Here is a 25,879-nt window from a genome sequence, read left to right as displayed (position 1 = left end):
TTTAAAAAACAGCCGAGTATAATGACATTTTTTATTTCAGTGTAAATGAATGAAACTGTGATACGTTGTAAGTCGTGATCCTGAGAAAAAATGTCTAGGACATTCTAGAGTTTTCCTTCGTCTCACAAAATGAGCATCTGAATGTTATCTACCGGTATGCTTAAATAATATTGGCCGCTACTCTTCCATCCCTTTTTCGGGTTGTGAGATAATTTTGAACTTTTCATGATTTTATACAATTCTACCAGAATTCCAGGTATCCTTACCTTCTTCTATTTTAAAAAATGTGGCCCCGTAGTTGCTGAATGGTCACTGATTGGTGTTTGTGTCCATTAAGACTTTTTCTCTGGATCACAATATCTACAACATATCAAGGTTTCAAGCAATTCCACCGAAATCCAGAATAACGTTACCTTCTGCTGTTTTCAAAAAAGTGGTCCTGTAGTGGCCAAACGGTCAGTTATTGCTGACTGTGCTTATTGAGACATTTTCTCTGGATCACAACATTTACAACATATCAGAGTTTCAGTCATTTTGGTCGAAATCCACAATATCAGGATATTCGGCTGCTTTTAAAAGCATGGCCCTGCAGTGGTCAAATGATCAGTGATTTGTGGTTATATCCGTTAAGACTTATTCTCAGGATCACAATATCTACACCATATCACGGTTTTAGTCATTTTTACCGAAATCCAGAATGTCGTTATCATAGGCTGTTTTAAAAAAAGTGGCCCTGTAGTGGCCAAAGGGTCAGTGATTTGTGGTTGTGTCCATTGAGACTTTTTCTCAGAAATATCATATCTACAACATATCACGGTTTCAAGCAGTTCCACGAAAATCCGATTTTCGTAAGGATTGTGCGGGGTCCTTTGTCATTTCGAATTGGGCATTGGCTCTATAACCCTTTTCTCGAAAAACGACAATACCGGTATTCCCTACTTTGAAGTCATCTTTGCATAGGCAGAGTTTAGTTTCTTTAAAGTGGTCCTTTTAATCAGGGGAACCCTTTTTTAAATGGGGCCCTTTGCCCCCTTCAACCTATTTCCCGAAAGAAACAAAAAATACGTGTCGATTTATTTTCGGTCTTATATATAAGTGCCAAGTTTGAAGGAATCTGATGAAGAGAAACAGAAAATTATTATTTATATATAAGCATTAAAGCTGTCGTTTGGGGGGGAAGGAAGTCATTTGGGGGGCTGGCCCCGTTGGGAGCCCCCCGTGGCTACACCCCTGGAAGAGATAAAAAACAATGCAAGCCGTTCTCACTGTCATGGCACCCAAGCAGGGGGTTCCTCACACCCTTTTTTATGCTAGTCACTTTGACCCAGGTGGATGAAACAAAGATCAGCAGTGTGTCAGAAATATAAACATCTACAGTAGAACCGGTTTTCTTTTATCTTCATTAAAATAATAATAATAAATACAAATTTACACTTGTAGAATGCAATAATTTCGCGTGAGTCGATGAATGCTTTAACATTGTAATTGAATCTGGAACACTATCACAAAATCATTGGTGCATTGTTACTGGTTCTTAGTGCAACAACCCCTAACGTTAGTGGTTCATTAGTGTAGGTGCTACAAGTAAAATATCATTGGGGTCATGATGAACTTGCCCACACTTCAAGCACTAATGAAAAAAAATATGCAATTCGTTAGTGCATCATTAGTACTTCTAGAAAAAAAAAACAGTTCGTATGGAATTTGATTTCTGAAATTGTCCCCCCCACACCAAAAATCTTGAATAAATCCCAAAATATGGTAACGCCAACATTAGTGCTCAGTGCGTTTAAGAGAACTAACGATGCACTTACGATTGCCGTTAACCCATGTAACCTATCTATGTCAGTTAGTATGAAATTAGATATTTCTGAAGTCGGACCTCCCACCGAAAATCTTGAATATGTCCCACAATAGGGTAATACTAACCTTAGTGCTTAGTGCGTTTTAGTGCACTAATAATGCACTAATGATGTGATAAGTTTGGTGAAAATCTGTCTGCGTAAAGACGGGTGGCGAGCAAACTTCATATAAAGAAAGACCCCACCAAAAATCTTCAAAAACTCGTAAACTCTGATAGCACTAACGTTAGTTCTTAGTGCACTAATGTGCACTAACGATGCACTTCCGATGGACGACGTTTGGTGTAATTTTGGAGATGTGAGGGGCCAACATCAGACACGTAAGTTGATGTTTTGTTCATGGTAGATTGCGTAAGTTTAAGGTCAATTTTCTCGAAATACTGGGAGGCCACAATTTTTTAAAAAAAAGTTGTGCAAAAGTGTACAAAATTCATACATTATTTTTGTTTACTTAAGTCATCGGTATGAAGATTCCGCACTCCAAGTTGATGGTTGAGTTCGAAATTTTAGAGCTAATTTTCTGGAAACACAGGGGTGAACAAAATTATTTGAGTTTAGTTGATTTTGAGTTTAACGTCCTTTCAGCAGCGAGGTTATATGAGGCGGGACCTACTGATTAACGTGGAATGCGAACCACATGAGCTCCCGCTGGGAATCGAACACAGATCTCCCACACCAACGGCGCGTACGCTACCGCTTAGCCACGGAGGAGCTCACAAAATTATTTGAATGCTGTACAAAATTCTACGGGACAGGTACAATCTTATTTGCTTAGTATATGTCTGATATTGACAATCGGCACTCCAAGTTGATGGTTTGATTATGGCAGAAACCACAACTTTAAGGACATTTTCTTCGAAATACAGGGGTATACAATTTTTTTAAAAGGTGTACAAAAGTGTACAAAATTCGTAGATTATTTTTGTCTACTTAAGTCTTTGATATGAACACTCCGTACTCCAACATGATCGTTGAGTTAGAAACTCTGACGGTAATTTTCTCGAAACACAGAAGTGTACAAAATTATTTTAAAGGTGTACAAAATTGTACGAAATTCGCATATTATTTTTAGCTACCTAAATCTCGAATCTGGTGATTCCGCACTCGAACGTCAAGTTGGAGTGCGGAATTTTGATCCCAAATTTCTGGAAACACATGGGTGTACAAATGTTTTTAAAAGATGTACAAAATGTGTACAAAATTATGAACATGTTTAATACGTGATTTGCTGATTTCCCCCTAATAAATATTGCTTATATTTCTGTTAGTAAAGCTGATCAAACGTTAAAAATTGTTGATCATACCTGATCAAACGATGATCAAACGATTGACATAAGAAAAAGTCGAATCGGAGGTGAAGGGGGGGCTGGTCCCCCATTTTGGAACCCTTATATCTCTGTTACTAAAGTTGATCAAACGTTGAAAATTGTTGATCAAACCTGATCAAACGATGATCAAACGATTGACATCAAAAAATTTGGAATCTGACGTGAAGGGGGGGCTAGCGTGTAGTTAGCCCCCCCTACTAAATATCGCTTATATTTCTGTTAGTAAAGCTGATCAAACGTTAAAAATTGTTGATCATACCTGATCAAACGATGATCAAACGATTGACATAAGAAAAAGTCGAATCGGAGGTGAAGGGGGGGCTGGCCCCCCATTTTGGAACCCTTATATCTCTGTTACTAAAGTTGATCAAACGTTGAAAATTGTTGATCAAATCTGATCAAACGATGATCAAACGATTGACATCAAAAAATTTCGAATCTGACGTGAGGGGGGGCTAGCGTGTAGTTAGCCCCCCCTACTAAATATCGCTTATATTTCTGTTAGTAAAGCTGATCAAACGTTAAAAATGGTTGATCATACCTGATCAAACGATGATCAAACGATTGACATAAGAAAAAGTCGAATCGGAGGTGAAGGGGGGGCTGGCCCCCCATTTTGGAACCCTTATATCTCTGTTACTAAAGTTGATCAAACGTTGAAAATTGTTGATCAAACCTGATCAAACGATGATCAAACGATTGACATCAAAAAATTTTGAATCTGACGTGAGGGGGGGCTAGCGTGTAGTTAGCCCCCCCTACTAAATATCGCTTATATTTCTGTTAGTAAAGCTGATCAAACGTTAAAAATTGTTGATCATACCTGATCAAACGATGATCAAACGATTGACGTAAGAAAAAGTCGAATCGGAGGTGAAGGGGGGGCTGGCCCCCCATTTTGGAACCCTTATATCTCTGTTACTAAAGTTGATCAAACGTTGAAAATTGTTGATCAAACCTGATCAAACGATGATCAAACGATTGACATCAAAAAATTTTGAATCTGACGTGAGGGGGGGCTAGCGTGTAGTTAGCCCCCCCTACTAAATATCGCTTATATTTCTGTTAGTAAAGCTGATCAAACGTTAAAAATTGTTGATCATACCTGATCAAACGATGATCAAACGATTGACGTAAGAAAAAGTCGAATCGGAGGTGAAGGGGGGGCTGGCCCCCCATTTTGGAACCCTTATATCTCTGTTACTAAAGTTGATCAAACGTTGAAAATTGTTGATCAAACCTGATCAAACGATGATCAAACGATTGACATCAAAAAATTTTGAATCTGACGTGAGGGGGGGCTAGCGTGTAGTTAGCCCCCCCTACTAAATATCGCTTATATTTCTGTTAGTAAAGCTGATCAAACGTTAAAAATTGTTGATCATACCTGATCAAACGATGATCAAACGATTGACATAAGAAAAAGTCGAATCGGAGGTGAAGGGGGGGCTGGCCCCCCATTTTGGAACCCTTATATCTCTGTTACTAAAGTTGATCAAACGTTGAAAATTGTTGATCAAACCTGATCAAACGATGATCAAACGATTGACATCAAAAAATTTTGAATCTGACGTGAGGGGGGGCTAGCGTGTAGTTAGCCCCCCCTACTAAATATCGCTTATATTTCTGTTAGTAAAGCTGATCAAACGTTAAAAATTGTTGATCATACCTGATCAAACGATGATCAAACGATTGACATAAGAAAAAGTCGAATCGGAGGTGAAGGGGGGGCTGGCCCCCCATTTTGGAAACCTTATATCTCTGTTACTAAAGTTGATCAAACGTTGAAAATTGTTGATCAAACCTGATCAAACGATGATCAAACGATTGACATCAAAAAATTTCGAATCTGACGTGAGGGGGGGCTAGCGTGTAGTTAGCCCCCCCTACTAAATATCGCTTATATTTCTGTTAGTAAAGCTGATCAAACGTTAAAAATTGTTGATCATACCTGATCAAACGATGATCAAACGATTGACATAAGAAAAAGTCGAATCGGAGGTGAAGGGGGGGCTGGCCCCCCATTTTGGAACCCTTATATCTCTGTTACTAAAGTTGATCAAACGTTGAAAATTGTTGATCAAACCTGATCAAACGATGATCAAACGATTGACATCAAAAAATTTTGAATCTGACGTGAGGGGGGGCTAGCGTGTAGTTAGCCCCCCCTACTAAATATCGCTTATATTTCTGTTAGTAAAGCTGATCAAACGTTAAAAATTGTTGATCATACCTGATCAAACGATGATCAAACGATTGACATAAGAAAAAGTCGAATCGGAGGTGAAGGGGGGGCTGGCCCCCCATTTTGGAACCCTTATATCTCTGTTACTAAAGTTGATCAAACGTTGAAAATTGTTGATCAAACCTGATCAAACGATGATCAAACGATTGACATCAAAAAATTTCGAATCTGACGTGAAGGGGGGGCTAGCGTGTAGTTAGCCCCCCCTACTAAATATCGCTTATATTTCTGTTAGTAAAGCTGATCAAACGTTAAAAATTGTTGATCATACCTGATCAAACGATGATCAAACGATTGACATAAAAATAATTTTAAATTTAGCATGAGGGGGGGCTAACTGCACGCAGGTCTTTAATGATCTCAAAGTTAGATTGCTTCGAATTGAACGTGTTTATTGTGTTTTAAAAAAATAATAAAATGACGTTGTTAACAATGTGATTCGTTCTCATTAGTAATATTTTTCATATACATACGTCAGTGCAGGTAACAATGTGATTTTTCAAAATACATTTTCTTGTCTAATGAATTGATTGTTACCGTCATACTTGTTGCATTTTCCTGCTAGCTGCCTTTGTAAGAGTACATCAACGTATAAAATCAGGAAACATAAAATTTTATTAATTGAAACTAGCATACGGAGAATTGGTCTAAAATTTCCCTCTTCCACCTAATTGCTCTTAGAGCCTTTTGAGCAAGTTCTGCCATTGAATTCATGCTTGCGGAAAGAAACAAATTTTATAAGGAAAATGTTTTTGTGTAGAGCATAATACACCATTTTCTAAGCCAGTAGAGATAGTTTCTGCTTTGATATTGCAGTATTTTCTCCTGCACCATGTCCTAATGACAGCATATGAAGTGTTGCCAGATTGGGCTACAAATAGCGTATTGGGCGATTTTTTAAGTCCCTCTCGCTACCAAAATTTCGAATTGCGCGACATACTACTTTGTGCGCTATTTTAGGTATCTGCTGGTTATAACTCTTAAGAATACGCTACATTTTAATTCCACCTAATTGCTCTTAGAATCTACTGAGCAAGTTTTGTCATTGAATTCATGCTTGCGTTAAGGACAGTGGAAAAGAAACAAATTTTATAGGGAAAATGTTTTTGTGTAGAGCATAATACACCATTTTCTAAGCCAGTAGAGATAGTTTCTGCTTTGATATTGCAGTATTTTCTCCTGCACCATGTCCTAATGACAGCATATGAAGTGTTGCCAGATTGGGCTACAAATAGCGTATTGGGCGATTTTTTAAGTCCCTCTCGCTACCAAAATTTCGAATTGCGCGACATGCTACTTTGTGCGCTATTTTAGGTATCTGCTGGTTATAACTCTTAAGAATACGCTACATTTTAATTCCACCTAATTGCTCTTAGAATCTACTGAGCAAGTTTTGTCATTGAATTCATGCTTGCGTTAAGGACAGTGGAAAAGAAACAAATTTTATAGGGAAAATGTTTTTGTGTAGAGCATAATACACCATTTTCTAAGCCAGTAGAGATAGTTTCTGCTTTGATATTGCAGTATTTTCTCCTGCACCATGTCCTAATGACAGCATATGAAGTGTTGCCAGATTGGGCTACAAATAGCGTATTGGGCGATTTTTTAAGTCCCTCTCGCTACCAAAATTTCGAATTGCGCGACATGCTACTTTGTGCGCTATTTTAGGTATCTGCTGGTTATAACTCTTAAGAATACGCTACATTTTAATTCCACCTAATTGCTCTTAGAATCTACTGAGCAAGTTTTGTCATTGAATTCATGCTTGCGTTAAGGACAGTGGAAAAGAAACAAATTTTATAGGGAAAATGTTTTTGTGTAGAGCATAATACACCATTTTCTAAGCCAGTAGAGATAGTTTCTGCTTTGATATTGCAGTATTTTCTCCTGCACCATGTCCTATTGACAGCATATGAAGTGTTGCCAGATTGGGCTACAAATTAGGGATGGACAAAAAACGGCTTTTATTAAAACCGAAAACCGGTTTCTATAAAAACCAAAACCGAAAACCGACATATCGGTTTTCTTCAAAAACCGGTTCGGTTTTTCACCGAAACCGGTTTCGGTTTTCTCCAAAAGCGGTTCGGTTTTCACCGAAACTGGTTTCGGTGAAAACTTTTCGAAAACACATAAAACTATTTCTGTGAAAATGGATTCGGTTTCCGGAGAACAACGAAACACAATTCTGGTCAGGAATAGAACAAATTTTGGAAAAAAAAAACGGAATCGGTTTTGAAGAAAACCGATAACCGGTTTCGGAGAAAACCGAAACCGGTTTTGAAAAACCGGTTTTTGTGCCCACCACTACTACAAATAGCGAATTGGGCGAATTTTTAAGTCCCCTTCGGCACCAAAATTTCAAATTGCGCGACACGCTACTTTTTGCGCTATTTTAGGTATCTGCAGGCTATAACTCTTAAGAATACGCTATTTTTTTAAAAAAATTATATGGGAAATCATGAGTTATTATTTTTTATAATACAATAAAAGTTTTGTTTGTTCAGTATTCTATTCACATTGAACAAAAGTTGTAGTAAAACAAATATGTTTGATGCTAGTTCAATTCTTGTTTTAGTACTTTTTAATCTGACAATATTGGACTTCTGTTAAATTTGCGCGGTTGCAGTTTCACTGACCATATTCATGTATCAGTTAATACATGGGTCTAATAGTTATGCAGAGCTATGTAAGCATGAACATTGCAAATTTAATTGCGTTTCTGTGTTACCCATATAAACATAATGCATAAGTGGAGTTACAAAAAAAAATCTTCGAAAATTCATGGCTCCCAGATAAAGAATGTAGCAACTGAATTAAAGAGGTGAGGAATAACAGTGAATGAACATACTATAAACGTTGTAAAGTGTATTTCAGAGCCCACAAAAATGACCTAAACAAACATGCCTTCTTGAAAATCGGAAAAGTCGCCCATTTTATACTATCACCATCTGCGAGTTCATTGCACGCTGAAGTTCTAATATGTAATATGTCGTTTGACCTAACACACCACCGCTAACAATTCGAAACTGCGGTCGCCACCGGACCATTGACAACCAAGTCATCTGACATTTTTATGTTTGGGTTACAAATAGTTCAAATCCGCTACTTTTGGAGCACAACCTCGCTACTTTTTAATCTGCAGATCTGGCAACACTGATCATTTGTGGAAGAACTCACAGTTAAGTGGTAGCCATTACGTAAACGGCCCCCCTCACGAGAAACGTTTCTCTACAAAAGTGGTTTGTTTTCCATTTTCTTTTCTTTACTAATGCATAAGATGACATACCTTCCCATCCAAAATTTCCAGATAACCCCTAGGGTCTCTTCAAGAGAATCCTGTGAGGCGAGCAGAACGCTATATTTGATAAACCCTGTGACATTTTCCTATCCCACTTTTGTTTCATCATTTTATCTCCAGCTGTTTGTGATCTATAACTAGACACATCGGATTTTTATGTAAATACATATTTATTTTGCTTATACGCATCTCTGTTAAACTTGAAAGGGGCTTGTAACAAAAATAGTACAGTTCGAATTTGAAGTTTTATAATGCATTTTTCAAAGGTGAATGCATATGTTAGTGCTTAAGAGCATATTCAGCATATTCTGTAAGTCTTGTTTCAGACATATGCTTATAGCATACAATAAATCTAGTTTTGGTTTGTGTTTTCAATGCATTTAAATGTTTATGCAGCAAGATGGTTTTTTGCATGGGAGGATGGAAGAATACCTAGTCTATGGAGGACCAATATTACTAACAACCGACTAGCAGAGTAAATACACTTACTACTGTCAAAACATTAAGACAAATCTGATGGTAAAGACTCATTGTAATATCGTGTCAACATCAATTCAGAAACAAGAGAAGCGAGGAATGCTGCTCAGTAGTGGCGGATCTGTGCATTCAAAAACTTTATCACTGCTCGCACTTCACACGCGGCGAGAGCTGGAATAGGAAGGTCCATGTTCAACCACTGCCACGACGATACTGAGAGCACTAGGGAAGTTCCACTAGTTCATGTGTCATGCTAGGACCTTACTCCCTCACGTACAAGTAGTCGCTTCGCGCAACATGCCGTCTTCTAGCTATGGGATGCGTGGGAAACTTACTTTCTGGATATCTTAAATATAAAAGACAATGGAAACAAACAAACAAACAAACAAACACTGACAGCTCTTTCGATGAGGAGATTTTTAGACTAAAACACGGGGACACCTTATGAAAATTTACAGTATATTCAGTTATACGAGATGTCATCAAAAATAATTTGAATAATTCTATTAGAAACAAACTAATAAGCTTACTTGGACTTTGCTTTACTCTCCTTCAAAGTACTGTCCTTGGCTAGTAATACGCTTATCTCAACCAACGTTTTCTGAAGGACTGGAAGCATTTCTGGAAGACTTCTTTTGGAAGTGCTCTGTCGTGGCCCTCTCGATGTCAGGAATGGCATCTGAACGTTTTCCTTTAAGCACGGTTTTAACTTTTTGGGAAAAGCCAGAAGTCGCATGGTGCTAAATCTGGCGAGTAAGGCGGATGTGAATAGATATTAATATTTTTTTCGCCAACAACTTGCCGATCAAAAGCAAGGTATGGCACAGTGCGTTTTCGTGATGAAGCATAAAGTTATTTGCCCATTTAGTCGGCGATTAAAATGTTCTTCACGGACCCGTAAGAGATGTTTAGTTCTTCAGAAAGCTTTCGTATAGTCATTTGCCTGTTTGAACGAATCATTTGTGCCATTTTTTGAACGTTTTGATTTGTTTTTGATGTCAGAGTATGTCCTGATCGTTGGTCGTTTTCAATCGACTTCTTGCCACTTTTGAATCGCTCATACCACTTTAAACAGCTTTAAATGCCACCGCTTCATCGCCATTCACTGATTTTGACATTTCGTGAGCATCTTTGTCGCTATTTTTGCAGCTTAAAACAAAACTTAATGTTGGCGCGCGACAGACACTCTTAACACGTCCTCACTCTTCTGTCTCTGGATGCCAACTGACACGTCAAAATTCGTTCAAATTCAGAACTGACTATCCCAAAAGTTCAGGCTATCGTGCTTATTTGTTGAAATGAATAAAACGTCCATAGGTGGCGCTGTGCAACTACTTTCACCGTACTTTTTGATCACACCTTGTACACGTGTCTCTTTGCTGAAATATAAAATTAATTAAATAATAAGTCAATGCTCGCCGAACATAAGTGACAGAGAATGGATTATTCCTACTAGTTGATAAGCGATGAATAATAAAATGGATTTTTTTAAAATATCGCACGAATGATATTTACATAATGCTTTGGAGGAAAATGGCGACTCTCCCAACTAAATCAGATGTCTGGAAGCCGTAAGTATGACATTACAAATAATATTTAAAAGTTCTTCGTTGGCAACTATGCTTCTCCACACTACGTATTTCATGGTAAATACAACTCAATATATTTTACCTCCGTTTGTTTTCTTTTGAACTCGACAAAACGCTTAAGATGAATATATGTGATTCTTTGCTGCGGAGGGTTTGGCTGTAAGAGTGCGTCCGTGCTATAAAGTTTGATTTTCTATGAAGTGAATCCTACAATATATTAGGAAAGAGCAAAATTGATTCCCGAACAAACATCTATCCTGATTCTCTTCGAACTCTCAATATTCGAAGTAAGTATTGCTAGCTGTGTTCGAACGCTGTTATGTTTACCAGAATGATAGACAAAATGAACAGAAGAGTCAGGTTGAATAGTTGTGTTTGTAATTTGAAACAATTCCCAAATCATGGAAGCAAAATTGATTTTCCCATCCGAACAAATAAATAATTTCACATGCTGAATATTATGATTAAGATTATTCTTTGTCAACTAATTACCAACATCAAGATTGATAATTATAATTTGAGTAAGCGAGCTTTAACAATTTGATTGAACTGGCGTTTATGCATCTGTCCATCCCTTTACCTCATTATATCTTTCGTAAAATGTATCCGATTCTAAGACTCGATATATGCCTTTCTCTAACATTCCGAAATACGTCTGTTGTTTGAAATTGTAATCTATGAATATTAAGGGATAAAAGGGGTCAAGAAATTAATGCAATTTCACTTTTTCCGGCCCTCCTCTTCCCGCGCTCGGCCCTCCCTTTCCCTGACAGCGCGTTCGAACCAGTTGGTTTGATGCTGGAAGGGGACGGACTCTTAGTTTCTCAACGCTTTCAAGTTCAGCCCGCTCCGAGCTCTGGGAGCATCAATATAATTGTTCCCGTGAACCTCCTATTAATGCTTGTGTCACGACATGCAATGGAAACAAATTATTAAACAATGTTAAGTGATCAAGTTCTGTGTTAAACTGAACAAAAGCCTCGTCGAGACCTACGAAATGATTCAAAAAGCCTATGGGAACTCTGGTCTCTCCTATTCTCAATTTTCCAGGTGGTTGAACATTGCCGGCAAGAAGTGGAGGACCCCCGGTTCTGGACGGCCGTAAACCAGTAAAAGTCGCAAAAATGAGCCTCGTGTTCGTGCTCTTTTAAGTACCGATGAGTTTTCTTATGATAGCAGAGACTCACACTATTCCGGAAACCACTGTACACGATATCATTCGCGTCAGTTTGCGGATGAGGAAAGTGTATGCGAAGTTAGTTCTCAAATTACTGACTGATTTTCACAAGAACAACCGAGTGACGTTTTCAAGCAAACTTTCGGAACGTGTGGAAAACAAATCTGCTATTTTGAACAATGTCCTTACCGGCGACGAAAAATGGACATTCTAGTATGATCCGGAGACAGGACTCCAAAGTTCTGAATGGCACATCTCGATGTCTTCTCGTCCCAAGAATGCGAGAATTATCAAATCAAAAATGAAAACCATGCTCATTCTGTTCTTTGACGTTAGGGGTGTGATCCACAAAGAATTTGTACCCCAAGGACAATACTATCTACTACGTAGCAATTCTCGACAGAATAAGAAAAAGGGTCTTTCTAACTCAAAAGGAGATCGCCACTATTTGGATGTTGCTCCAAAAAGAAATGCAGATATCTTATTAAACGCTTGCAGAAACATGCAGCGGGGGATGGGTTTAGAAGCAAATGCAGAGAAAACTAAATACATGGAAGTTTGTCGAGATCGTAATATGGCAAATTATGAATGAGTTAAAATATCAAATAATACTTTTGATAAAGTGGGTACCTTCAAATATCTAGAATCAACACTAACAGACGAAAACCATATTCACGAAGAAATTAAATGTCGACTAAAAGCAGAGAATTCGTGTTATTATTCAGTTCAAATTGTCTTGTCGTCGCGAATTCTGTCGAGGAATTTTAAGTTTAAAATATAAAAACGAAATTATACCTGTTGTTCTGTATGGTTGCAAAATATGGTCGCTTACTCTGACGGAAGAATGTAGACTGAAAGTATTTGAGAAAACATTATGAGATGAATATTCGGACCCAGAAGGAACGGGATTGGGGAATGGCGGAAACTTCATAACGAGAACTACATAATTTATACCGTTTACCAAACGTTGTTAAGGTCATCAAATCTAGGAGGCTCAAGTGGGTAGGTCATATGGTCAGGATGGAAGAAAGTAGGAACAGTTTCAAAGTCTTAACGGGAAGACCAAGCGGAAAACGACCATTAGGAAGAACTAGACGCAGATGAGAGGACAATATTAAGATGGATCTCGCAGAAATAGGAGTCCAAAGCAGAAACTGGATCCAGTTGGCTAAGGAGAGAAGTCAGTGGAGAGCTTTAGTGAACGCGGTATTGAACCGCCGGGTTCCATAGGCCATAGAGTTAAATAATTAATTACGTTACTTTTTATGTAATCAACTAGCCCTGTATTATTGGTTTTGAACGACACACTGCTAATGGCATAGAGATTTATTTATCTCGAAAACTGCGCATGAATATTCACCCTGAAGCATCTCATTTTGTTAAGATTACTGTGACCTCTCGATTGATATCGTCACTATTTTGCAAAAAGGGGATAAGTGACAAATTATAAATTTCTCAGTAAAAGGCAAAATAGATTTACTTCTGTATACCACAGTTAGGGCCGTAACTTGTGGGGGACAGGGGGTAACTGCCACCCAGAAAAGCTTCCCGCCGTTCGAGGAGGGCCCATTTTAAGACAAAATTTACTTACTCCACATACGATACGAACATGAAATTATAAATGAAGCATCAAACAGGTTCACTACATTACATAAACAAAACAGCGCACAAAAGATAAATAAAACAAAAGTCAGTCATGGGTCCATTTCAGTAAAAAAGTCTACCATTAGGTGCCCTAGGAATAATATTTATTCGTATGGCTTTGAGATTTGACAATATTGTCCCCTTAATTAATTTATCATGTAGGGAACGGACTAAGGGGCGTAACTAACGGCCCAGCAGACCTTGCCGTGCGGGAAGGCCCACAGGCTCCGGGAGCCCATAAAAAGTAAGAGAAAGATGGAAGGGGGGCCAAGAATTAGCAAAAACAACTTTTTGTAGGAGGGCCAAATGTGCGTATTAATACTTGGCTCTCCAGAAAAAAAAATCTAATTTACGGCGTTGACCACAGTCTGCTTTTGTGTCAGTTATATTGCTAGTTAACTATTGGTTGGGTTGTACCTTAGTTATAATTGTTTCGCATGATGATGGGATCTTTTATTTCAAGTTCAAAAATGCTGTTATCTCGATTTCGCCAAAAATGTCGGTTACCCCCTTTTTGCAAAATACCGACGATATATTCTTTATCCTTACGGGTTAGGCAATCTTACAGTTAAACAACATAAACGTTTTAGTAATTAATAGTAATTCCGAGCTATATCTCATTCACCATACTATGATCTCTAGTTATAGTGAAAAATTTAATGAAAATATACTTCAGAATTAGTTTCTTGTTAATAAATCGCGTGGTTATCGTATAGCATCAATATTTAGATTTACAGATAATATTTTTTGTCGATTTTCTCGAAAATTACACATGAGAATTTTCACCATTAATGTATTTTTGTTCGGTTGAATGAGATATATCAATTCAAAAACGGCTCCTCGTTTTCGTTACGGGCCAATAATAATGTAGATTTAAAAATATGTTTGTTCCATATATAGAAATGATGTATGTAATTTGAAAGTCTCATATTCCGAAGAATTGAAGCAAAAGAAAAGACAATATAGAAAGGAAACAGGCATCTGAATAATGAAAGCGATCGGACACACCATTTTATTATCGATCGTGTTTTTCAGCTCTTGAACTGTCTGTGGGCAATAAAAAGCACAGCGTGGGAACGTCAAGCGTCAACTCAATTATCGAATGCGTGCTGTACCTTAACACTTTTCTCTCTTTCCCTGTTAAACGAGTTTGTCAACGTGACGGTTATTAAAGAGAATAACGTATTTCTCAGCTGTATGCTGTGTAAATTATAACGAAGCGTTTAGAAAAATGAAACATTGTACTGGTGCTAATTTAGATATCTAGCTAGCACAGAGCTTTACAACATGAATGTCGCGTGGTAGTGTCAAGGGTGTCGTGAGATAGTTTGTTATAAATTCGAAATATAAAAGAAATGAAGAATTCGTAATTTTAAAAAATTAGAAATTTTGTATTATTTCCTTCTCTTTATTCAGCGTGCTGTGTGGATTCTATGTCACAAGGGCCCGGACAAAGGGGCGAGGACAGAACGACCCGAGTCAAAACGGCCTCCTGTCAAAAGGGCTCCACGCCAAAAGGGCCCCGCGTCGAAAGGGCTCCTGTCAAAAAAATCCGGGTAAATACGGCCCCAAAGCTAAGAAGTCTGAAATAAAAGCAGGAGCCACGAGGAAATGGCGTTCGATTAGTATTTTGAAATGTTTGTTCAAAGAAGGAAGAATTTCTGTGGGAATTAGTAAAAAATAGGAAACTTGAATAGTGATCTTGATTTTTTGTTTGTTTGTTTGTTCTGCAACAACACTATCACTTAATTCTGTTCCCCATGAAACTTTGCTCGTGCCCCCGTATCTCTGGACTTACATTCTCGTGACATATTCTCGCAACTTTACTTTCGTTCATCCTCACTACCCACCTTTCGCCACTGCAATCATATTCATCATTAACTATGAATTTTGTTACTACTTCGAGAACTGTAGGCATAGGAGCACAGTTAATGTCTACAGTTCAAAATAGAACAACGACATGTTTATGGCAGTGGATGAAAAAAGTGGTTGGTACAGAGCAACGTCTATATGTATTTAGAAGGCTATGTTTCTCTTATGTAACATTATCATCTTATACTTAGTTTATTCTTCATTATATTATCAACGAACTTAAAAATTTCGTTACTGAATTCTCTGTGTCTGTTTGTCTGTCTGTTATATGCGATTTTTTTTAAATTTTGAGCCCTCCTCCATTCGATAGAGCATCAAAAACTATCTGAGAAAGTGATGGCATTTTTCGCGTCACTCTTATCGTTTCTGAGATATTGGCCAAAAATGGCTGATTTCGGCAGATTTAAGGAGCCATATATTGGGAACCATAAGTTATAGTGAACTGATATTGGTGTTGATCAATACCTAAGAGGATGGTAAATATTTTGGTTCAAAATATAACCGGTGGCCACTGTCCAACTGGCCACTGGTTTGGCCAGTGGCAATCAATTAATATCAGTACAAAAATATTTAGCACCATCTTAGATATTGATAAACACAAATGTCATCTCTCTATGACTTACCGTTCCCGTGATATTGGCAAAAAATAGTTCCGATTTTGCGAGATTTAAGGAGCCATATCTCGGGAACCGTAAGTCATAGAGAGATAACATTGGTGCTGATCAGTACCAAAGAGGATAGTGAACATTTTGGTATAAAATAGTAACCAGTGGCCATTGTCCAACTGGCCACCGTTTCCCAAATACTGGCCAAAAAAGTTCGAATTTCGGGAGGTTTAAGGAGTCATATCTCGAGAACTGTAAGTCATAGAGATATGATATTTTGCGAATTTTTGCGAGAAAGAGAAGAAGGTGTGGATAAAAAGATTTACTTTTACATCTAGGAACAATGACAGTTATCCTTTCCGCTCCATATCTCCATTCTTTTTCAGTTCGTTCTGGAAATGCTCTTGGAAAATTTTCAATTGTTTTTTATATTAATTATTCCAAACATCGGAATAATAGCCTATAAACTACTTTAAACAAACTATCCTTGAGTAAGATGAGTATAACTTTACATTTATACTCAATTACTTTGAGAACTCAATTGATAACTTACTTTGGACACAAATGAGTGCATTTTTATTCCTTTTGCTGCATTTGTGAAAATAACACATGTTAAATTATACATTCTTTATGTAATTACAAAATACGAGATGTGTTCATAAGGAAACGAACTTTTGCTGTAACAACTTCATTGCTCATTGTACAATCTTTTAAGCACTGTCGTCCTCAAAATAGTCCCCTCTACTGGCAATACATCATTTCCAACGTTTCTGATGAATTTAGAAAGCTTCCTAGAACACACTTTCTGGGGTGGTGTGCAGGCCTCGTGCCGCATTCTCCTTACTCTCCTGTATAGTTTGGAAACGGCGTCCTTTTTGGGCTACTTTTAATTATTCACAGGCTATAACTCTTCAGAATGAGCTACTTTCCTATTTTCATATGTGAAATCAAAAATTATTAATTTTGTATTTCTGTTTGTTAAGTATTCTATTCACAATGAGCAATAGCTCTACTAAAACCATGTTTAATACTAGTTCAATTATTGTTTTAGTACCTTTAATCTCTAGATTTGACAACACCAGGTTTTTGTTGAGTTTGCACTGTTGCAGTATCACTAACTGTGTTTATGCCCTCCGTTTACAACGATAACGTTGTATGTAATATTAACAATCTGTGCCAATTTACAGAAAGGGATCAGAGGCGAATTATTTGAGCAGTATTGTGTATAAAGAAAAGAAGGACATATAGAGATTTCGAGATATTATTTTTTGTAATCGGTAACTAAAAAGAGAGTTGTTACTATAGCAACGTCGTAAATAAATGTACATGTACTTAGACATTTTGTCGAGAAGATAAGTGTATGTATAAAGATGTAGACATCTTGTTGTATATGCAGAAAGTTGATTATGTACGCTTCTCATGGTTTAGTATTAAAAACCAGCTAAGAAAGTGTTAAAACGTTTTGAATTATTTTGAAGATTACTATAATACGAACCAGGACAGACCCCTTACAAATTGGTGCCTCACCACCGGGAGTTATATAAGTGTCGTTTTGAAGGATAGTAAAAACGGCAAGCTTTCAACGCGACCTTAGTATTACCATATTGAGAAGTGGAAAAGTAATTCATCGAAATATGCCCATGAGTACAACAAGTAATAATATAATTGGTGAACAGAGTGTGTATCCTGAATTGACTCCTAGTGAAAATTTGACAGACATTTTAAAAGACTTGGCCCAACAAATAAGAAACTAGTCAGAGCAAATTAGAAACCAGTCTGAGCAAATTAAGGATCAGGTACGAAAAGGTGATGATTTAGCCCAACAAATGAGGAACCAGTCAGAGCAAATTCAACTCTTTGATGAAAAATTGGACCAGCAAATTCAACACTTGGATGAAAAACTGGATCAGAAGTTAACCCAGTTAGCCAATGATTTTGATAAAAAAAAATAGTGAAGTTGGAGCAATGCAATGAAGACAGATGGGACCGTGTTCAACATCAGTTAAATCAGATGAACCAACATGTAGTGGAAAAATTTGAGAAGTATGAAGAGAAAATAGAAAAAGTAGTACAAAGGAACACGGAAATTCAAGAGTCAATGGATGTTCTAGAATCAACGATTAATGCCCATGAAAATCATATTAAATTACTGCTAGTCGAAGTAAATTTCATCAAGGAAAGATGTATTCCCGGAACTCCATTTCAGGATAACGAATGCACAAGTCATCCTACAGCCACAGGTTGGGTACCTGATCGTCCTCCCAGAACAACTTTAGAACTTGATGGATCTTCGAGTGGTGCAGAGATTAGTGAAAGAGAAGAAAGAGTGAGGCAAACATCCAGGCGCAAACACATCTCCAATAGAGGTATGAAGACGTACACAGGTAAACAGTTGCGATTCAGCGAAGTTAAGTCGCTTACAAAATTTAGTGGCGTGCCAGAAGATATACCCGCTAGGGCATTTCTCGAAAAATTTCAGGATGAATGTGAGCTCATGGGTGTAGATGAGTCTCAGTTTTTAAAATTATTACCGCACATCTTGTTACCACCCTGCTTAACATGGTTTAAAGCTATTAGAGGTAGTCTTCATACATATTCAGATTTTAAGAATGCTCTTCTATCAAATTATGAAAACGATTTTATGGTAGCGAATAGAGATGCCGTTTTGCGAACGAAGCATTACAATCCAAAATTACACCGGAATATTACTGAATTTGTAGTATCTACATATCATGAGTTAAGATCACTAAATCCAAACCATCCGGAATCCCGAATTATAGCTTCCATTAGGATCTTATTGCCATTTAGACTACAACAGTTGTTAATGTCGGCACAGTGCATTAACTTCAACCATTTAATTATGCTCATTCAGAGTTATGAGAGTCAGTCTGCAATTCAGAATAACAATAAAATGCAGGATAGAGGTCAGAGTAATTATGTACGTAATCAGACACAATATGCTTCTGTTCGTAATGTAGATATACAACCTGAAAATGATTCTAATTTTCGTAGTTTCAATAATAGAATGAGTAGTTATAATGGTACCGGAAATAAAACGCAACCTAATTATAGAAATGGAGCTAGTAATTTTAGAAATAACAACAGGAATTTCAGTAGAAGTAATAATTATCGCCGATCTTCACAAAATCAATTTGCAGATGGCAGGATTTCTGTAAATAGGAGTCAAAATATGGTATCATCCTATGAAAGACAAGAACGTACACAAGATTGTGCCATACAATGTTGCTTAAATGAGCCCTTCGAACGTATAACTTGAACTGTCAAAAAGGCGTCCGACAGATTTGTATTAAATTGACCTTTGCTTGCGTCTATGGTTAATATGTTCTTCAGTTTATTTATTATTAAAATCTATGTTGAAAACATATGCAATAATGAGATCAGTTAAGAAAGTGATAAAATTAATTTATGGCAATTAACTGAAAATACTATTGATTTGTTCCTTATAGTTTTGTTGCAATTTCCTTTTATAGCATTAATTGAGGAAATGTTAATTTGTGTTTCATGCTAAGAAATTATCTAAAAGCTTTATTGTAATACAAGAATATACTGAGTTTGACAATTTATGTTTTCTCCAAGAAACATATATTTAAGCTATTCTCGTTTTCGCGTTTTTATTCTATTCGAATTTCATATGAATATTATAGATATTTAAAAATAAAAGATCATAATTTTAATGTAAACTTATGAAGGTAATGACAGACTTATATAAAATAGATGCACCTTATTATATGGAAAGAATAAGAATAATGAATATCGAATCTCTTAATTTTTCAAAGTTTCTTAATGTATTAAATGATAATCTTCAATGTGTTTATATATTCTAATTTTGTTGCCTTCTGACCCTGCTAATATTTAATATTACGAAGATCTTTGTTTGTAAATAATGTTGTTTGTATATGAAGGAATAGTTAATTTATACCATAGAAGGAAACTGTCAGTTAGGTTTAATTTTTGAATAGCCTTATTCATGATAATTGTAATTCGTCGTTATTAATATTGAAATATATTGACAAATATAAAAATGTGTGTTATAATATATTATATATAAATGGAAAAGTAGAATATGTGTATTAAAGGTGATATTAAATATACGAGGGCTATTCAAAAGGTAAATGTTTCATGATATTTTAACCCAGGGTTCTTTCCTTCATAGTAGAACTATTATGGAAGTCCCGTCCGAGCGACATCTACAACGATAACGTTGTATGTAATATTAACAATCTGTGCCAATTTACAGAAAGGGATCAGAGGCGAATTATTTGAGCAGTATTGTGTATAAAGAAAAGAAGGACATATAGAGATTTCGAGATATTATTTTTTGTAATCGGTAACTAAAAAGAGAGTTGTTACTATAGCAACGTCGTAAATAAATGTACATGTACTTAGACGTTTTGTCGAGAAGATAAGTGTATGTATAAAGATGTAGACATCTTGTTGTATATGCAGAAAGTTGATTATGTACGCTTCTCATGGTTTAGTATTAAAAACCAGCTAAGAAAGTGTTAAAACGTTTTGAATTATTTTGAAGATTACTAAAATACGAACCAGGACAGACCCTTACACGTTGATGAATAGACCTATTACAGAGAGCTGTGTAAACGTGAACATCGCAAATTTAATTGTGTTATTGTATTATACATGTTAATATAATGAATAAGTGGAGTTTCAATAGAAACTTTCAAAATTTGTGGCTCGGCTGCCAGACAAAGAATTTAGCAAATGAACTAAAGAAGTGGGAAATAATAGTGAAGACATACTGTAAACGTTGTATAGAGTATTTCAGAGTAAACAAAATTGACTTAAGCAAACATGACTCCTTAGAAACCAGAAAGATCGAGCATTTTAACTATTTCTGGCTTCCTAGTTCGTTATACATTGCAATTCTACTGCTTGTAACGCAGTATGGAGATTACTCCAACACACCGCAGCCAACAGCCCAAAATTACGGTCGCCGCCTCACCGTCGTCAACCGAGAAATCTCAAGTATTGTGTGTATATATATAATACGTGAGAATTCTCGGTTGACGACGGTCAAGCGGCTATCGCAATTTTGGACTGTTGCGGTTAGTAAAAGTATATAGTTGCAAAATAATTCATTCTTATGTTTAGGCTACAAATTGTTCAATTCCTGTACTTTTGGAGCACAACCACGCCACTTTTTAACCTTCAGATCTGGCAACACTGAACATATGTTCGAGTCCAGACAACAAAATCTCTTCTCTCATGGGCAATCCTAATGAAGAATACTTAACGTGGCACGCTCTCGTATGAGGATTAAATTGTCCTCAGTCTCAGTTTGAGATCCAAAACACAACGGAAAAGATAGAAATGTGTTGCAAAAGTTAACTTTAACGTGTCTTTAAGTAACTTTGTCCGTAATGATTTGTAATTTATAAAATTGATATTAGTTTCAGTAGTGAATTAATGGAATACTTTTATTGAGCGTTTTTTGTTTGCAGCCTCTACGAGAGAAAATTCCTCAAGATGACAAGCAGTTTCGACCAGAGACCGGAGAAGATGAAAGGGAATCATGGGATAGTAAATTGACGTTCCTCCTCGCCACCATTGGCTATGCAGTAGGTCTTGGCAATGTCTGGAGATTTCCTTATTTAGCTCAAAAGAATGGCGGAGGTAAGCAAAATATGTATCGTATTTTTCTTAGTTATATAATGATAAAAATACTAACATATTACACACACACACACACACACACATAGGCCTATATATATGGTGTTTCAAAGCAACACCAACAGCGTTTGAGAAGTGATTCCTGACACCAAGATAAGACGAAAAGTATAGACCAACTTGGGTGCACAAATGCTTCCTTTCGGAGATATAGGCTGCCGAAAATATGAAAAAATGAAGTTTAAAGTTTCGTAGCTCTAATACTATGGAACCTACCGTAGTCAGGTCAAGATTTCACTTAGGAACTCATATGTGCCCTATCCATGTTTCAGTATCCTGCACTACTTCCGCAACGATTTTTATAGAGGTAATTGGTGAGTACTTCAAATTATATGTCTGTAGCCAAACTGCCTCTATAAAAAATGTTGCGTGAGTACCTTAGGATTCTGAAACATGTATTTTTGGATAGCGCACATATTAGTTTCTAAGCGAAGTCTTGGCCCAACTACGGTAGTTCATATAGTTTTGGAGCTATGAACCTTTAAAGTTCATTGTTTCAAGGTTTCGGCAGCCTATAACTCCGAGAGGAAGCATTTGTGCACTCAGGTTGGTCTATAGTTTTCGTCTTATTTTGGTGTCAGGAATCACCTCCCAAACTTTGTCTTTGTTGTTTTGAAACACCCTATATATATATATATATATATATATATATATATATATATATATATATATATATATATATATATATATATATAACTACGAGAGAGGATCGGAAACTAAGGTTAGAAGGCTGATATTTCAGGAGTTTTGTCTGTTATAGAGGAATGAAAAGTGTGCGATAATTTAATACATGCAGTTGGCAACTGTGCAGAGTTTCAGCCACAACCATCTACGGTGCTAGTTATAGGTAAACACAAATGGCGACTCATTTGAAAAACTGGTCTCGCGAAGAAATCCGTTCAGTTATTCTATTTCTGTGCAAGAAACATGTAACTGCTGAAGTTTAGCAGCAACTGGTAGAAGTTTAGAGAGAGATCGTAATGCCCACGTCAGCATATCGCAGAATGGTGTCGAAAGTAATCGGCTGGTAGAAAAAATGTCGCCGCCGAGGAGCGCAGTAGCCGGCAGTCCAGAAGACCACTATGCTGTTGAAGCAGTTTTGCTGGGACATCATCGATCACCCTCTCTACAGCCTGGACCTCTTCGTGACAACGTGGCAGAACACTCATGAACAGGATTTTTACCAGGGGAAAATATTGAAACGATGCGACAAGTTCCCCAACTGATATGAAGACTATGTCGAAAAATAACCTAATGTATGTACTATCTGTTACTGTATTAGGTGTATGAAATAATGTATACATGTTTCACTGCAGGCTTTATAACCTTATTTTCCGATCACTCCCCGTATATACTAAAACACTATATCAAAGAATTATTTAATTTTTAAAACGTACTTTGTTGCTATAACCTTTGGATTAGTCATAGCCTAATGAACAACTTAGCTCAGGTTTTTATCTCCTGAAAATTATCATTTTTTTAAACACAATTACCTATATATATATATTGCTTTAAATACTAAAACCAATTGCATTTAACACACACACAAATTTTGCCGTAAAAGCTTTGTTTAATAAGCATGTTATTATTTGTTTCAATACATTGTTCATTTTGATTTGTGTTTAATGTTAATTTTAATTGCTTTTCCTTGTATAATAAGTTTAAGAATGCTGCCCCTCCTAGCTTCGGAACGACGTGTAACTTAAAGATTAAATCTGACCTATTAATAATACAAACCTACCTATTAATACCTATTAATAATAAGTGTTCGGGTTTTACACACAGTTATACATCCTATCTTTTTTTTTTTTTTTTTTTTTTTTGCCTTTAAGAAATCTGTATGGATTGGGCTATCAGCTAGAGGTAAAACCACGCGGTTTTCTTATTCGTAAATGTGTTCTTTCAATGTTGTTTCACCTACAAATAATAGCCGTATCCCCAAGAAAGCAGAAAAATACAAAAGCTATAAAATATTGTAAAATTACCTTAATATGATGGTAAAGCAAACGGAATTCGGTTTTCTCCCGCAACTTTTAATTATAAAATGTTTCTTATGTACAAATATAACACACAAAGTCACTATGTGGTCCGAAGACCGACACAAAATTCTCTATATAGTTTGTCTGAGTAAATAGGTGTTCCAAAGCACAGAAAGCCAAAGGAAGGATACCACAGAGCTCCAGGCAAGCTAAGTGGTAATGGTTTAGGAATTCTTAGTGTTCCAGGCAAGCAACGAGAGGATGAGGTCCTACAGAGCTTCATACGAGCTTCATAAGAGGGCAAGGAAACCCACAAAGCTCCAGGCAAGCTAGATGATTGCGGTTAGGAACTCTCAGTGCTCCAGACAAGCACAGAGAAGGGTTGAGTTCTCACAGAGCTCCAGGCAAGCTAAGATCAAAGTACAGCATCTCTCATCACGCAAGAAAACAGCTATGTCACTTGGAATAAATTTTATGTCTATCGTACTTAAATTTATTTTCAAATTGTAGATTTTCTGTGGTGAATACATTTGAATTGAAAATAGTTCCTGTCCGTTATGAAGACGTAACTAATATGTCGGGGGAAAGAAGGCTGCCGTTTCCGTATTTGAAAGTGTCCGTGAAGTAGAGGGATCTGTCCTATAATACACACATTTTTGTCGGAACAAAAAAAAAAAAAAACATGTCCATATTATGGAGGTGTCCGTTAATGGAAGTTTCACTGTTTATATAGTTTTTTTTTTTTTTTAGTATAGGGTGATATACAGTATATACAATTAGGCCTATACTTTAAATATTCTATGCTAAAGAAATCAGTGTGACAAGAGTTTATCCCGCGAGATTTTGAAGGGTGAGGTTTTTTCTAGGCGAGATTTCATCCCGTGATGCCCTGACCAGGCGAGATTTCATCCTGTGAGGCCAAGACCAGGCGAGATTTTGTCCTATTCAGGATTACATAAAGTGAGAACCTAACGAGGTGAGATTTTGTCCTAAACGAGATTTCATCCCGTGAGGCCCTAAACAGGCGAGATTTAGGACGGTGAGATTTTGGCCAGGCGGGATTTTGTACCGCAGGGTTTTGAATCTTACAGCTTGATGAGACTGTGATCTGCGAGATTCTGCCTGCAAAATGTCGGCCGCAAGGTTTTGTACCCAAACCGATATTGATTATCTACACTATTTTTATCCTATCGTTTTATATGGAGAATTAGTTTTTTTATCTTTCTACTTGATGTATGATTTTTTTTGCTTTTTCAAAATAAATTTGCATGATCTACATATAAATTTAACAAAAGTCTTACTATATAAATTTAATATTTCGTACATTGTTAGATTAAATTTGATTATTAATTTTTAACATTTCATATAACAAAATTATTTTTTAATAAATTTGAAGAGAAAATCATTTAAATTAAATCACTAAAACTCTCGTTCATTTCAAAGAAACTTGAGAAATAATTTCCCGTATAAAGGCATGAGCTAATAAACAAAAATAGCACTGGTATTCGCCAACACTGTTAACGTTTCAGGTATTTTTCTTGCTCAGTAAATTTATAGCGTATTAAATATAGACAAATTATTTACATAAACTCTTAATATATTTGAATGACGGAAATCAGTGTCTCAAATTATGATGAAGCATCTGTGTCTCTCGCGTTTCAGTCATTAGCAGCACAGCTTGTTACATGAAATGCTTCTCCTCCTTATGTAGGTCGGCAACAGACTTCCGTGTGTAAGCTCCATATCTCGTCAGTGACAGGTGATTTATATTCGTCTCCAGCGTTTCTCTTAACCGTCTCCAGGCAACGGACCTCCCAAGTCATCTCAGACTCTGGAGAGGGAGAGAGAACTAGCACTAAAAATCCACCTTATTCAATTTGTCGCGATGGAAAGTGCTTTTTAGCCAGAAATTTTGAAATAATGTAGTCTTTAAGGATTGCTTAATTGATAATGGTTCATGCAATATTAGTTTGACACTTTAACAGGTTTTAAAACATCAAATTGTAATATGTTTTTCACTGTAAAGCTCAAACTACCCTAGACTATATGATAAAATGGATTAAATCTTAAATAGCTTCCGTCTGTGGTTTTGAAATT

At 36.6% G+C, this 25,879-nt stretch overlaps 1 protein-coding gene across 1 annotated transcript in view; it reads left to right on the top strand.

Moving 5' to 3' along the window:
• LOC145675264 (sodium-dependent neutral amino acid transporter B(0)AT2-like) overlaps positions 1–25,879 on the top strand; it is a 244,740-nt gene that overhangs the window by 125,388 nt on the left and 93,473 nt on the right. Inside the window, exon 3 of the mRNA XM_081745647.1 lies at positions 21,578–21,749. Within this exon, the coding sequence (XP_081601773.1) occupies positions 21,578–21,749 (172 nt within the window). The remainder of the gene's footprint in view (positions 1–21,577; positions 21,750–25,879) is intronic.

Source organism: Thermobia domestica, chromosome 18 (genome assembly GCF_964235325.1).
Source record: "Thermobia domestica chromosome 18, izTheDome1.hap1.1, whole genome shotgun sequence".
In the NCBI taxonomy this organism is placed as follows: domain Eukaryota; kingdom Metazoa; phylum Arthropoda; class Insecta; order Zygentoma; family Lepismatidae; genus Thermobia; species Thermobia domestica.
The sequence above is the reverse complement of the archived record's forward strand: the minus strand, read 5'-3'. Positions and strand labels throughout refer to the sequence as shown.